Source organism: Diabrotica undecimpunctata, chromosome 10, assembly GCF_040954645.1.
Source record: "Diabrotica undecimpunctata isolate CICGRU chromosome 10, icDiaUnde3, whole genome shotgun sequence".
Lineage (NCBI taxonomy): Eukaryota > Metazoa > Arthropoda > Insecta > Coleoptera > Chrysomelidae > Diabrotica > Diabrotica undecimpunctata.
In genome coordinates, this window is record NC_092812.1 from 2,271,535 (window position 1) to 2,287,177 (window position 15,643).

The 15,643-nt window shown below is 34.3% G+C and overlaps 1 protein-coding gene across 2 annotated transcripts in view; it reads left to right on the forward strand.

Moving 5' to 3' along the window:
• The window catches only part of Apoltp (Apolipoprotein lipid transfer particle), a 1,459,665-nt gene that overhangs the window by 508,277 nt on the left and 935,745 nt on the right, over nt 1-15,643 (forward strand). For both annotated transcript variants that reach the window (XM_072546518.1, XM_072546519.1), the window contains exons 26-27: nt 6,648-6,869; nt 15,038-15,193. In XM_072546518.1, the coding sequence (XP_072402619.1) occupies nt 6,648-6,869; nt 15,038-15,193 (378 nt within the window). The remainder of the gene's footprint in view (nt 1-6,647; nt 6,870-15,037; nt 15,194-15,643) is intronic.

Here is a 15,643-nt window from a genome sequence, read left to right on the forward strand (position 1 = left end):
ATTGTTTTACCTATAAATGTAAATATTTTCAACTATTTATATAAATGTATAAGAATATATGGTGCCTTTTTATGTTGATAAATTTTTTTGTATTTAATTCTACTTTTTTCAATTTATATCTATTAAATTAGTTTATAAAAACTGCAATGTTGTAAAGGGTGATTTTCAAAAGTTGAAAAGTTGCAAAATTTTGGCAAAAAATTGTTTTCGCCTATAGCACTCATAACAATTGATTTTTAAGGGTTGAAAATTTATGAAATTGTATTTTAAAGTATAAAAAAATCACTATTTAACTAATCCAAACCAAATTTCACTCATCTTAAGATTTGTAATGTTACTTTACAATTTTTGAAAATTAGGGGTAGTTTTTACCCCTAAGAACAATCAGGGTTCATCGGCATGACATAAACTATAAAGCAGAGGGTGAGTTGAGCTTCAATCCAAATTTTTATCCAAATCGATCCAAGGCGAAATCATTTTTTTAGAATTAGTAATTTTTTTACATTAATCTCTAACGAGGGTTGCTTTTTAAGGGTTGAGCTATGATGGAACTCTATTCAAAAGTATACAATAATCATTATTTAACTAATTCAAACCAAATCTTATCCATATTTAGGTTTAATATGTTATTTTATAATTTTTGACAATAAGGGGTAGTTTTTACCCCTTAAACCCTTCAGTTCGATATAGATTTTGATCCTTGGGCTATCACCTACCTTCTGTTAAAATTTCAACTCAATCCATGCAGGATGAAAAAATTGCGAGGTTTTAACTTTTTTCGAGCTTCATTTCCTGAACTAATACATTGTTTTAATAATTTAATTATATATTTTGTATTTTGGAATACGGCGGTCACATTATGAGACACCCTGAAAAATATGATCTTTTACATCTGATCATTCAGGGAAAGATCCAAGGTAATCGTGGTCCTGGTAGAAGAAGAACATCATGGCTAAAAAATCTAAGGCAATGGTATGGAAAATCAACTACATCGTTATTTAGAGCTGCTGTCAATAAAGTCACGATAGCGAATATGGTAGCCAACATGATATCCAACGATCGATAACGGTCATGGAACTAGAAGAAGAAGATTTTGTATTTTGACTTGTATACTAAAAATATATAGGTGGTCAGGAAAGACATTTTTTTCAACACCGCGTATATACGTATGAATACACGGTCTCTAGACTTGTCGTATCTTGTCTAAAACGGTAGCGTGACATTAACGTGTATTTGTCAGTTCAACTCTAAACTTTGCATCGTGCAGTTCATTTATTCCTAAAGGTATTGTATCTTGTATAAGTGTATAAAATGTCATCATTTGATAGAGAACAGGCCCAGCTTCAGGCATTATGGGATGAAATATCACATATGAGTAATGATAATGTTGATCCATTTGAGAATCAGTCTGAAGAACATGCTGACTATGAAACAGATAGTTCACTGAACAGCAGTGACATACCAACTAAAAGACCTCGGATAACGACTAAGGGTAAGTTTAAATAAAGATTAATATATCAATATAGGGACGTATCTGATAGTTTTTGTACTTATACATATTTGCTAATGAAATAATAGTTATTTATGTTATAAATACATATATAATGTTTTTATTATTTTATTATACTACAACGAGCTGCGAGAAAGTTTAGAAAATTACAAGGGCAGTATGTTTATGTGCGAATTACACGATTTACGACTTTATTTGAATACAAATTTATATATTATATTGACATGCTATTACATTGTGTTTTTTTTGTTTCAGATAGCGATGAGCCAGATAGCGAAGTTTCTTCTGGCAAAGAAGAAAATAATGGGGCTGATTGGGGATTAGAATTTGGCGATATCAAAAATTTTAATTTTGAAAAAATATAGTGTTAACAGAAGAAGTCCTAAACATGACAAATAAATTTACCTATATGAAGACTATATGACTACTTTTCGTATATGAAGAAATAATCAGTATTATTGTAGAACAAACCAACATATATGCAAATCAGGTGATTGTGAATAACATAGTTGAAGAAATCATCGGTCCATCTTCAAGACTGCATAAATAGAGAGACACAAAAGTGACTGAAATGTACTGCTTTTTGGGGGTACTGATTTGAATGTGTCTAGAGCATAAACTTAAACTGGCTGATTATTGAAGAAATTCGAATTTATACTGGTCAAAAGCTGCAGGATATGTGTCACGAAATAGATTTGAAATTTTGATTAGTATGTGGCACCTCGCAAATAATGATTTATGTCAAGCAGAAGACAGACTGGATAAAGTTTAGTCCCTGGTAACTGTGATAAATTCCAAATTTAAAAAGGTTGTAGTACCAGACAAAAATATTTGCATAGATAAAACTATGGTACCTTTTCGCGGGTGTTTAAAATGTCGCCAATATGTTAAAGGAAAGAAACATAAATTTTAAATCAAACTCTTTAAGCGATGCCTCATTGGGGGATATACGTATCACTGCAAAATTTATTGTGCTGCGGACAAAATTGATGGCATGTCTCTGGCAACTAAAGTATTATTTGAACGTGTGGACGAATATATCGATAAAGGAATGACATAATACAGTGACAACTGGTACACCAGCGTAGAGTTATCTGAGAAGTTACAAAGCAGACGAACGCACCTAATAGGAACGCTACGGAAAAATCAGAAAGGTATTCCGAAAGAAGTACTGGTAAGCAAACTAAATAAGGGGAAATTGTAGGAAGACAGAGAAATGGCATTTATATTTTTAAATAGAAAGATAAGCGCGATGTATTGATGCTTATCATCAAACATAAACTGAATTTTATTGACGTTCCAGGTACAGTTGAGGTCAAAAGGAAGCCGGACGCTATTGTGACTTATATTATTGCAAAAAGTTCCACTAATATATTTGACCAATTATCATCGCATTCTATTAGCATTAAATGGTACAGGAAGGTGGCAACTGAACTACTTACTCGACCAAGCATAGTAAATGCTTATCATTTATATAATGAGAACACAACTGTACCAGAAAGAATTAGTGTAACAGATTTCAAAGAAAAATTGCGCTTGAAACTATGTACTTTTAAAAGGTAAACAAAGTTATAGGTACTCCCCACAACACACACCCAGAACATAAATTTATTCAAGCAGGTAAAAACGTCGGTGCGCAATTTGTTACCAACAAAATAACGATGACCGCGGCCGACAGTATGTAATAAATAAAACTAAGCAAGTTACCACTAAATGCTAAGTTTGGACCAAAAATATTGCCAAAATATTTGAGTATAATTTATATATATATATATATATATATATATATATATATATATATATATATATATATATATATATATATATTTATATGTATATATATATATATTTTTATATGTATATATATATATATATATTTATATATACCTATATATATACATATATATATATATATATATATATATATATATATATAAATGGGTTTAGGTTCAATAAATTATATTACATGTGAAACTAGATTTTATTTTCCATAGAAATCAACGTTTCGGCAGGAAACCCTTTCCTTTGTCAAGATTCCGAAAACTTTGATAAATTAGATACTAACACTTACGAAATAAACGAACAATGGGAAACACTAAAAAACTGCCTCCTCGCTCCTTGCAAAGAGATATTAAAAAAACCGACACGAAAGAAAGACAATTGGATGACCGACAAGATACTCGGCATGATGGAACAACGAAGACAAGCCAAGAACAAAGACAGTCACAATTACAAAATCATTAACAACGAAATCAGAAGAAAGATAAGAGAGACAAAACAAACTTACTATGAGGAAAAATGTAAAGAGATAGAGGATCTTCAGAACAAATACGACCTATTCAACATACATAAAAAGGTTAAAGAAATGGCAGGATTGCAAAAAAGAAACCACAGCACAACTCTTTTAGATAAAAATGGAAACACTATGATAAAGACTGACGAAAAACTAAAACGATGGGAAGAGTATATGAAAGAGCTCTTCGACGACGAAAGGGGAAACCCACAAGTCTTGTCTTTTGAGGACAGAGAAACAAGTGTAGAAATTACAAAGGAAAAAATACTGTATGCACTAAAGAACACCAGAAACGGAAAGAGCCCAGGGCCAGATCATCTGCCTATTGATATCCTTATAACAATAGAAAATGAGTACATTGATGTCCTCTTAAAGCTTTTTAATAAAATTTATCAATCGGGTGACATACCCAACGAATGGTTGACCTCAACATTCATTTGTCTCCCAAAAAAGAAAAATGCTAGAGAATGCACCGACCACCGTACCATAAGCCTGATGTCTCACACACTTAAATTGTTTTTAAAGATCATTCATAAACGTATTTACAAAACACTTGATATGGATATTAAAGAAACTCAATTTGGAATCCGTAATGGCGTAGGTACCCGTGAAGCTCTATTTGCATTCAACGTACTAATCCAGAGATGCTTAGATGTGAACCAAGATATGTATGTGTTTCATAGACTACAACAAATCTTTCGACAAAGTCCGCCACAAAGAGCTAATGGACATCCTCGAAGCAAAACAACTACAACACAATGACCTTCGAATTATAACAAATGTATATTATAAACAGCAGTCACACGTACGCATTAATGAACACACATCAGAAGATTTCGGAGTTAAAAGAGGAGTACGACAGGGGTGTGTATTGTCACCACTACTATTCAATGCATACTCTGAAGAAATTGGGAAAAGGGCTCTTGAGGGAGAAACAGCAGGAATCAAGGTCAATGGAACACCAATTAACAACATTAGATATGCAGACGATACTATCATAATAGCAGACAACCTCCAAGACCTCCAAAAGCTAATGAACAAGATAGTTGAGTATGGAGAAGAATATGGATTATCAATAAACGCCAAGAAAACCAAATTTATGAGGATGTCAAAAACCCAAAATAATGGTGAAAGCCTGACAATTAACGGTAGAGCTTTAAAACAAGTTGAAAACTACCACTATCTTGGCAAAATAATTAATCACACAAACGATTACTCCAAAGAAATTAAAGTTCGAATAGAGAAAGCACGTACAAACTTCAATAAAATGAGAAAGGTACTTTGTGCAAGAGAACTAAAATTGGACTTGAGAGTTAGGCTGGCAAGGTGTTATATTTTCTCGACTCTGCTTTATGGGATAGAAGCATGGACACTTAACACGTCGACTGCTAAAAAGTTGGAAGCATTTGAAATGTGGGTGTATAGAAGAATCCTGAAGATATCATGGACCGAGCATGTAACAAACAACGAAGTCATGAGAAGAATCAACAATGAATGGAAGTATTGGAAACCATCAAGACACAAAAGCTGCAATACCTGGGGCATGTTATGCGTAATGAGAGATACAACCTACTTCAATTGATTATACAAGGGAAAATCCAGGGCAAGAGAAGTGTAGGAAGAAGAAGAATCTCATGGTTGCGTAACTTGAGGGAATGGTACAGATGCACATCAATTGAACTATTCAGAGCAGCAGCATCTAAGATCAGAACAGCCATGATGATTGCCAACCTCCGTCGCGGAGATGGCACGTGAAGAAGAAGAACCCTTGGTGGACAGCAAATAGAGAGAAAGAGAAAATATAAATATCTGGGAGCTTACATCAACAAATAATTAGATCCAGACCAAGAGATCAGGGTACGAATAGAAATGGCAAGGGCAGCGTTCATGAAATTCAAGCAATTGTTCTGTGACAAAAATCTGAATTGCTCTGCGACTGAGGTTTGTTGAATGTTACATCTGGCCCCAACTATTGTACGGGGTAGAAAGTTGGACGTTAAAAGCGCAAATAGTTAAGAAGCTTAAAGCCTTTAAACTTTGGATATACCGGAGAATGTTGAGAATTCCATGGTCTACCAGAGTCACCAATGAGGAAGTGATGAGAAGGTTGGGTCGAGACAAAAAATTGTTGAGAACAATAAAAGTACGCAAGACTGCATACCTTGGACACATACTGAGCAATGATAAATATAGTCTTCTGCAGGTCATCATGCAGGGTAGAGTCGACGGTAAAAAGGGAATAGGTAGAAAAAGGAAGTCATGGCTACGAAATAGTCGAGACTGGACAAACATGACTGTAGACGAATTATTCCACGTTGCAAAAGACAGAGAAACTTTTAGAAATGTAGTCACTAACCTCCGTTAATGGGGACGACATATGAAGAAGAAGTTAATTTAAAATGTGTGCTATTATTTTATTTTACAGTGCATTATTGTATCTATTGTACCTATTATTAATCACAATACACACTTTTACATAAAAATTGACAATTAATTAGCGTTTATTTGAAAAAATCTATAATTCAACTGCTAATGACTTTTTCCCAGTCTAAGATCATTTTTAATTTACTCAGGCCACTTTATATATACACATGGCAGTCAAAGTGTTAAATCCGAACGTTAATCATAATTATTACCATATATTAAATTTTATTGTTAAAAAAAACAAAATATAGAAATAAAATTAGGTGGAAGGTGAGTTTAGAGGCTCATAATGAATATATATGTCAAATAGAAAATTAATATATATGTCATTTACTGTATTTAAACCTTACGTGTTTTCACTTAGTCTTTTTAATTTTTTTTTCTATAAAAGAAAGTTCTCTATATAAAAATATTTTTCAGACTGGAGTGTACGCAAAATATATAGTGGAAACAAGGGACGTGGTCCCAGGAATAGGAGCTCAAGAAAGGACATATAACGTAACCCTAAAAGTTAATACCCCATTTAAAGCTTTGCCAAAGTTGAATTTGTTTGGTGCTTTGGAGACTGAGGAGAATTTTTATCACGCCAAGCTATTACTCAACACAAATAGGAGTGATATATCAGTGGACGCTACTACTGAGGTAAATATGTTTAGTTTCAGGAGGAGGCATGCTTTTCAATTTCCAGTCGGACACCCCAATTTAAGAGAGGACACTGGTGTTCTTAGTTCATGAACGTGTTCAGTACACTTTGTTTTCGGGTACATTTAAAGCTTGATTGCGAAAAAAGTAAATACAACAATAAATATATGTATTGTAAAAGTTTTATATATTAAAATACTTTTTTTCTAATTAGATTTCTATATAAGTTTTTATCTTGGGTAATGCCAATTAATAGCAGTCCCCTTCATAGATTATTGATTATGTACATTAGAAAGAAACTATAATGTTAAAGGGGTTTAATTGTTTTATATGGTCAATGGACACCCAAATATGAAGAAATCGTGGAGTGCTTTTACAGTGAATTTACAGGAGTGAATTAGTTCCTATGTACTAGGGTGCTTTTGGGTGAATTTTATGCACCTTTACTACATATACATCTATGGAAATGTATAGAAATTGTTCAAAATTAAAGATCCTATCGAAATGTCATCACATGTCACGAATTTTGTTAAATTTTTTTTTTGACAAAAATATATTCAAAAAACGAAATACGAAAAAACGAACACATGAACACACACATTTTTTTGTCCCATAACTTTTTTCCATGGAGGTATAGGTATAGGTATTGCTTTACAGAAAAAAGACTTCTATCCTTTCTCTTTGAAATGGCGTTTAGTAGAACTGGTATGATTCACAGTATCCGAGATATGATTTTTCAAAGTTTGCCACTCGTACCTTTTTTGTGTCAGTTTGCTTATTTTTTCGCAAACATTGTGTTTTGAATCTTGTTAAAATGTTTAATTTATTGTCTATCCTTTTGTTTTTCTGATAATCATTTTATGTATGGTATTGTTATTTTCCTAATAATGATTTGTTAACTGAAATCCGGATATTTTAAGAATGGTGGTTTCCTAGAGATGATTTGAGCTTATTGAATGATTCTTGACATTCCTTTGACCAAAAAATTCTACTCCTTTCCTCGATAATCTGTTTAGAGGTATGCAAATTTCAGCAAAATTTTGAATAAAACGTCTATAGTAGTTACAAAATGCTACAAATCTTTTTGTCTCTTCTGCTGTCTTAGGTGTCGGATATTGTTAAATCGTTGCATATTTTGCTTTATCTGATGATACTCGTTCCTGTGAAAGATCATATCCTAAATATGTGACTTCTCTTTAAAAAAATTGACATTCTTCTGGGTTACGTTTTAGGTTAAACTTTCGACATGTCTCAAATGACTTTTTTAGGTTACCTAAATGATACTTTTCTGATATTCCTATTACTACTATATCGTCCATGTAAAGAAATGCTTTGTCCGGGATTAAACCTGAAAAAGCTACTGACATCATTCTTGAAAAACTATTCGAGCTTACGTTTGATTCAAAAGGTAATCTGGTGAATTGAAATGCTCTGTTCTCCGTACTAAACGATGTGTATTTTCTCGATGATTTTTCTAATGGTATTTGGTAAAAACCTGACATTAGGTCTATACCTGAAAACCATTTTGCTCTCCCTAGTTGGTCTATTTTTGGTAATGGGAATTTGTCTGTGACTATTTTCTTGTTCAGTTGTCTTAAATCTATGCTTTATTTCCATCTATAGCCTCTTTCGGTACGAGCTCTACCGGGCTATTGTATTCTGATGTAGATGGTTCTACAATTCCTTCGTCTCTCAATTTCTGTACTTGTCGGTTTAACTCTTCAGCTTGTGCATGCAGTGCCCTATAATTCTTGATGTATACTGGGGTTTGGTCTTTCACTCTCAGTTTTTGTTCGTAGAAGTTGTTACATGTTAGCATGTCGTACCTTAGGGCAAATATATTTGAGTATTCCTCACATAAAGATACCAATTCATCGCGTGTGTATTCTGAGATAAGTGATTTCCGTATTTCCTTCTTCCTATCTTTACTGTCATTGATCAGTCTATATATGCCAAACAATTTAATGTCTAGTGTTCTGATTGTGTTTGTCTCTATCTTTACCGTTTCGTAGGTTGTATTCAAAAGTTTGATGTACGGATTATTGCTTGAAATAATTGTTCTCGCTATGAATATTCCAGGTAGTATCTCCTGTTGTTTCACTACTCTGTCGTTCTTCAGTATTTGAAAATTTTTTACTATTCCGTAAGTTTCGCATCTAGGCGGTATTATTATTGTGTCATTATCTATGTTATCTAAAATGTTCGTACTAATATAACAGTCTCTCCGTCGTCTTTAATGTGCATTTTCAGATTAGCGTAGTCCAATATCCATTGAAATTTTAAAATAAAGTAGGTATCTCTCAATGATTCCGTTCGTTGGAATGGGAAAGTTAGATTCTACTAATTGAATTATATGTTCAAACCGACGTTCTTTTACTTCTCGTGTTGTTTCGATTTCTCCCATGGTTTGCAATTCTCCTTTAGTTACTCCTTTTATTTTGAACTTTGTGTTTGGTTTCACATGTTCCTGCATAAAATCTTGTGAACATTTGAGTATAGAAATATCGGCTTCTGTGTCTATGATAAATGTATTTGTCTATCCTAGAATTCCTGTTTTCACTTGTACGAAATTTGTTAGGTTTAAGTCTAAGTTGTACATTCCTATTATGTCCTCCTCTCTGGTTTTCTCTATGTACCCTGTATTGTCTATACTCTCTGTGTGTATAGTTTCATTGTTTTTCTTTGCTTTGTTCTGTTGTTCAAAGGTAGGTCTTCTCCCCTTGTCATATTTGTTGTGATATTCTCTCCTATACTGATGCTGTCCTCTCTTAGCTTCGTAATTTATCCTATAATTTAACACTCTTCCTTGTGTATAATTTTCTGTCGCGTCTATCGATAAAAATTTGGACAATAATTCGTGCGTAGTTGTGAAGTTACATGCTTCCAATATTAATGGAAGGTTTATTGATTATTAGGTTTTTCTGTGTTGACGTTGGGTTTCATTGTTGCAACTACAGTTTCCGTTGTATATTTTTTCGCTAGTTCCAATGGCATTTCTTCCGCTATGTTTGCAATTTTTAGCTGTTCTGCTAATACTTCAACTTCAAATGCATAGACCGCTGCATCTCTATGTCTTTGTCTTTTCTTTATCAATTTAGCTATTAATGTCTTTGGACTGTCGCATCTCAGTTCTCTCTTCAGTGCTGCTGCTATTCTTGGGATTGCATCCTCTGTAGTTATAAGGTTTCTGGCCTTATTGGTTAATCTTGTCTTTATTAATGTTATTGCTGTTTCCTCGTGTCCTATCGCTATTTTCTCAAGGAGTTCTAATGCATATAAAATGACTGCAGTTTACCTACGCTTCCATCAATCTCGCTGAGCAACACCTTGCAATATTTAAAAATTCGTTAATTATAAGAGCCATACTTATTTCTTGCTCTGTGTCCCTTGCGTCGTCTCCTATATCCTTGTCACTTTCTTCCTTTTCTATTTCCTTGTTGATTAGCTGATGTATTGAGCTGGGAACTACTACTGTTGTATTAACTGCTTGAAACGAGCGCAAAACTCTATCCTTGATTATGCCAAAATATTTCTTACACGTCTTTCTTTGTTTGTCCGTTTCTCCCAATTTTTCCTTAAATCCTTAAATTTCTTAAATTTATGAATTTATTGTATAATTCGACTAATTGTGTCGTCACCTCTTCTTTAATTTCTTTAGTTTTAGGTACTCTTTCTTTACGACTCTTTTGCTTTGCTTTAATACTTCTTGCGTAATTTCGTCAATTATTTCCTGATCACCATATACAGCAAAGATCGAGGACCATATTTTAATTTCAGTACTCTTCCAAATTTGGGCTGCTGATTTTTTAACTCGTCCAAACGACCGAACTTGTTATAAAATACGGATGAGATTCCTTTAGTCATCTCTAGATCTTGGGCAACACAGTGGGCTAGAGAGACGTTATGCGAAACAATAAAAAGATCCTGCTGAACTTCTGTGGTCACGCCAAATCTAGCACTCTTTTTCTTTACGTAATTTGACATAAATTCATTAAAACTTGGTCGCCGGGCATCTTTGATCTCATGTTAAAGGGTTCGTGCTTCTTCTGTTCATTAAAAGAGCATATGGTGCAAGATGATTTATGTGAACTACTTTTGGTTTACCTTTCGGCAGCTTCTTAATTCGGTGTATTACGTTATTTAGTCTCTTTTTAATTTCATTCGGACCTTCCCATTATCTTTGTAATTTGGAAGACAAGCCTCGACGACGTTGTGGATTATAAAGCCAAAAAAGATCACCTACTTCATAGCTTTCACTCTTGCATCAAGAATCGTATTGATCTTTTATTCTGTCACTGGCTAACTGGATGTGTTGTCGGGCAAGTTCATGAATGTGGTTCATTCTTAACTCCAGGCGGTCGACATATTTTTCGCTTGCAACATGTTCTTCGAAAGGTCTGCAGCCAAACTCTAGGTAGCAGGGCAAACGAACTTCACGACCTAACATCAGGCAGGTTGGAGTCTGGCCTGTAGTTTCATTCACGGCTGAGCGGTGGGCCATTAAGAATTAATGAATGTGCTGGTCCAAATCTCTCTGATGTTCTGATACAACTTTGGACAGGTGTTTACCCATGGTTCGGTTCATCCTCTCGACCATTCCATCTGATTGAGGATGCAGGGGGTGTCCTTTTGGTCTTGTTGACACCAATCAATTTACAAACTTTTTGAAAAAGGGTCGACTTGAAGTTTCGCCTTTGGTCGGAGTGGATCTCCAAGGGAACACCAAATCGGCTAAAGTATTCTTCAACAAGTACCTCTGTAATGGTAGCAACTTCTTGATTTGGTATAGCCTAGGACTCAGTCCATTTCTTAAAGTAATCCATGGCTACCAGGATATATTTATTTCCATCATTCATCTCTGGAAGTGGACCTGCAATGTCGATTGTTACTCTTTTTATAGGACTACCAACATTGTACTGTTTTATGGGTGCCATCTTTTTACCAACTGGACCCTGGATTACTGGTTGCACACAGTTCACATTTCTGGCACAATCTTCTTACATTATTTTTACAGTTTACCCAATAGAACCGTTCTCGAACCTTTTACAAAGTCTTAGTAATACCAAAGTGTGCACCTAATGCACCGTCACGCAACTGACGCAATTCTTCTGACACTTTACTTTTAGGTACAATTAACTGAAGCTTAGATTCTGTACCATCCTCGTTCTCAAAGGTTCTATACAGAAGATCATCTTTTAGCACTAGGCAATTCCATTGGCTCCAGTAACACTTGACTTCTGGACTACATGCACTAATGTCTTGACAAGGAGGTCTTTCACTTCGACGCATCCAATCCAATACTCTTTTTAGATGGATTTTCTGCTTGAGCGCCTTGTAGCTGTTGAGGCTGCCATAGATCATTAATGACGGTGGTTCATCTCACAGGGCAAAGTTGTTCTCCTAATTTAAGACAGTTATTACACTTTGCACTGTATGGCCCTCTTGACTGAACATCATCATTTAAATGACTTTTTCCAGCCCGGTGTTCGATCTGTTCTATCTTTTTGACTGTTGTATTATTTTCTTGCAATTCACGGCGAATGTGACCTACGTCGCCAACGTTCCTAGATCTGGGTTCAGGTTTCTTCAGCATCGTGTTACGAACTACTTTCCGTAAGATTTCCTCCAAACGTTTATCGTTTTTTTTTCGTCGCTTTCTTCAGAGGTTTGTACTCGATAGCTCCGTGAAGCTCGACTAGCTGTCTCGTGTTCCAAGGCAATGGCAAGTGCTTCTTCTAAAACTTTTGGTCTTGCTAGTCTTAAAGCTTTCTCTAGTTTACTGTCTCTCAACCCATTAACGAAGGTATCTACAGCAATTTCTTCCAAAATGTTGTCTGGTACCTCCGGATAAGCCAACCGCGCTATACGAGCAAAATCTGCTTTAAACTCTTGCAAATTTTCACTTGCTCATTGAATTCTACTTCTAGTTGTGCGTTGTAGACTTGTTGTGGATGGGCATATCCGTAATGCTTTTCTAGTCAAGTGAACAAGGTCTGATAACATTTTTCTTGGCCCTTAGGAATCGATCTTAGGATACCCGCAGCATCACCTTGTAAAGCAGCAGTCAAGGAACAGCCTTTTTTTGTTCTGTCCAATGATTGGCTGTCGGAATAGCTTCAAATTGTCTAAGGTATATGGACCAAGAAGGCTTTTCATCAAATGGTGGCAATTTGAATCTCATATGATGTGTCGTTTCGTCTCTAGGTGATTCGTCTTTCACTGTCGGATCTAAAACTACTGCATTAACTGGTGATAACATTTTGGTATTAGTTATCATATTCTTTAATTGTTTGATCTTCTCTTCTACGTCTTCTATCTTGTCGTTTACATTTTTCTGTATATTATCGAATGTTCTAGAAATTTCTTCAAATTTCTCATTGTTCTTACTACATACTTCGTCGAAGCTTTTAGAAACATTTTCGAATTTTTGGTCGTTTTGTCTTGCTGCTTCTTTAATAATTTGAGACGTTTAATTGCATCTTTCATCATTCTTTCTAGAACTATCTTCGATCATTTGCGAGACATTTTTAAATTTTTCATCAAATATTTTCGTTAAAAATGCTTCTTCTGTTGATTGAAACTGAAATGTCTCTGGGTCATCTCCATTCTTGTTGAAAACAGTCTTCAGTCGTCCTTGAAGTATCTTCTTGGACCCGCTGCAGTCTTCATCGCGTTGTTCTAGTTGCTCACGCAACTGTTTTACTGAATGTTCTACCAGCAGAATCTTTGGTCAGGTACACACGTACTTTTTTAAATGTTCTTTTGTACAAAGATCACTACCGAACTACGCGGATATTCCCGACAAACAATCATTTTTGAAAGTTCAAAACTTACTACTTACTTAATCAGTAGACCCATTTGTACCTTTCGGTGTTGGGCCGTTTAAAATACAATTCATTACATTACACTATTTGACGGTCTTCTGAGGTGTCCTAGCTCTTAACGAACTTTCTCCATTCCTTCCTATTGGATGCCATCTGTGTTGCTTCCTGCCAAGTCTTACCCTTACTCTGTAGTATCTGCGAGATGTCACTGTTCCATTCTTTAATGGGTCTTCCTCTTCTGTTCTTCCCTATTGGTTTGGCGTCCCACACTCTTTTAACTTGTCTATTATTGTCCATCCGGGTTAGATGTCCGAACCATGCCAATTTTTTCTCTTTGATTGTCTCGAGTATCGGTTTGATTTTGAGTCTTTCTCTTATTTCTTCATTTCTGATTCTATCAGTTCTTTTTACTCCTATCGTTCTTCTGAGATTCCTATACGATAGGAAAGTTCAAAAGTCTTTTTCAAAAGTCACTGCTGAATTCATTTTTAAATAATCAATTATCCTCACACCGTGACACCAACTGTACTGTTTTTAAATAAAACCAGCGGTTCTAATTTATTTAAATAAATTTATTTAAAAGTTTACAGTATGGTAGTATCTTAACAACTAAGTTTTAACTCATAAAAGGCCTGCTTATATATACAAGTTATTATGTACTATAATACTCTGGAGTAGTCCACCTCTATCCTTTCCGTCAAAAGCGCATCGAGAATGCCAACGATCGAATATTGATCATACTTCTAAGTACTGTGACACGTACCACGCATCGAAGATGGGCTATTTTGTTATAATATATACATATACATATATATATATATATATATATATATATATATATATATATATATATATATATATATATAGAGAGAGAGAGAGAGAGAGATTTTATATTTGAGGATGGACATAAAGACACAAAGGATACACAGTATACCGGAAACCAACACATACCGACAGATATTTACATGCATCTTTACATCAACATCCTACACAATTACATTCTGTCACTAAAACTATGATTTTAAGATCCGAAAGACTAATAGACAAAGAACATCAAAATAAAGAAATGCATAATATGAAAACAGCGTTAAAAAAACCGGCTTCTTAACATATACCATATTTTTTTCCACTTTAACTGTAACATTACTTCAATATTCAGGGCTGTTGGTTATTCTATGACTTTGTATTGACAGTACAATTAGATTTAAAAATATTTTTGTTATGGTTTCCTTATGTATTATCTATATTGTATTTTGTTTGTGGATTTATTGTAATAAGTCGTGATTGTGGTAACATTCTGCATTCTGTATATTACTAGGGTACATAATCTATTTTAATTTTCAGATTGACAACGGTCGGTTGGAGTTTACATCTCTCTTCCATGTCACAACTCCGTCCATTAACATTCCATCTTGTAAATTAAGACTGACAAAATTATTCTCAGAAGCAAATAATTACGTTGATGTTAATGTAAAGATGCCGCAGAAACTGACAAGTGATGTAAGTATAAAAGTTTGTCGTAGTTTGTTTTCCAAAGTTTTAACGTGTGCATTAATAATTATCTGCAAGGTAACAATTAAAAAAGTAGTTGAGGGGCTGAGAGACAAAGTCGGTAGAGTAGAGACAAAGGAACACGTTATAAAGATACACCAAGCATGGTGTAAATTAAGCGAATAATCTGTATAACAGTTATTTAGTAATAAATAAGCTTTTTCCCAGGTTGGTTTTGTTTCCTCGAAATAATAGGTAAAAATTATTAAATAGAAATGTTTTAAAAATTTATAATGTTCTTTTATTACTATTATTATTTGTTATTTAATATTTTTTAAATAGTAGCAAATCTATTTTGTCATTTTCATTTGTAATCCTATATAGTTTCCACGCATTGATAACTGTCACCTTTATCATATGGGTAAAGAGTACCCACCACCATTTTTTTCCATGTATGCC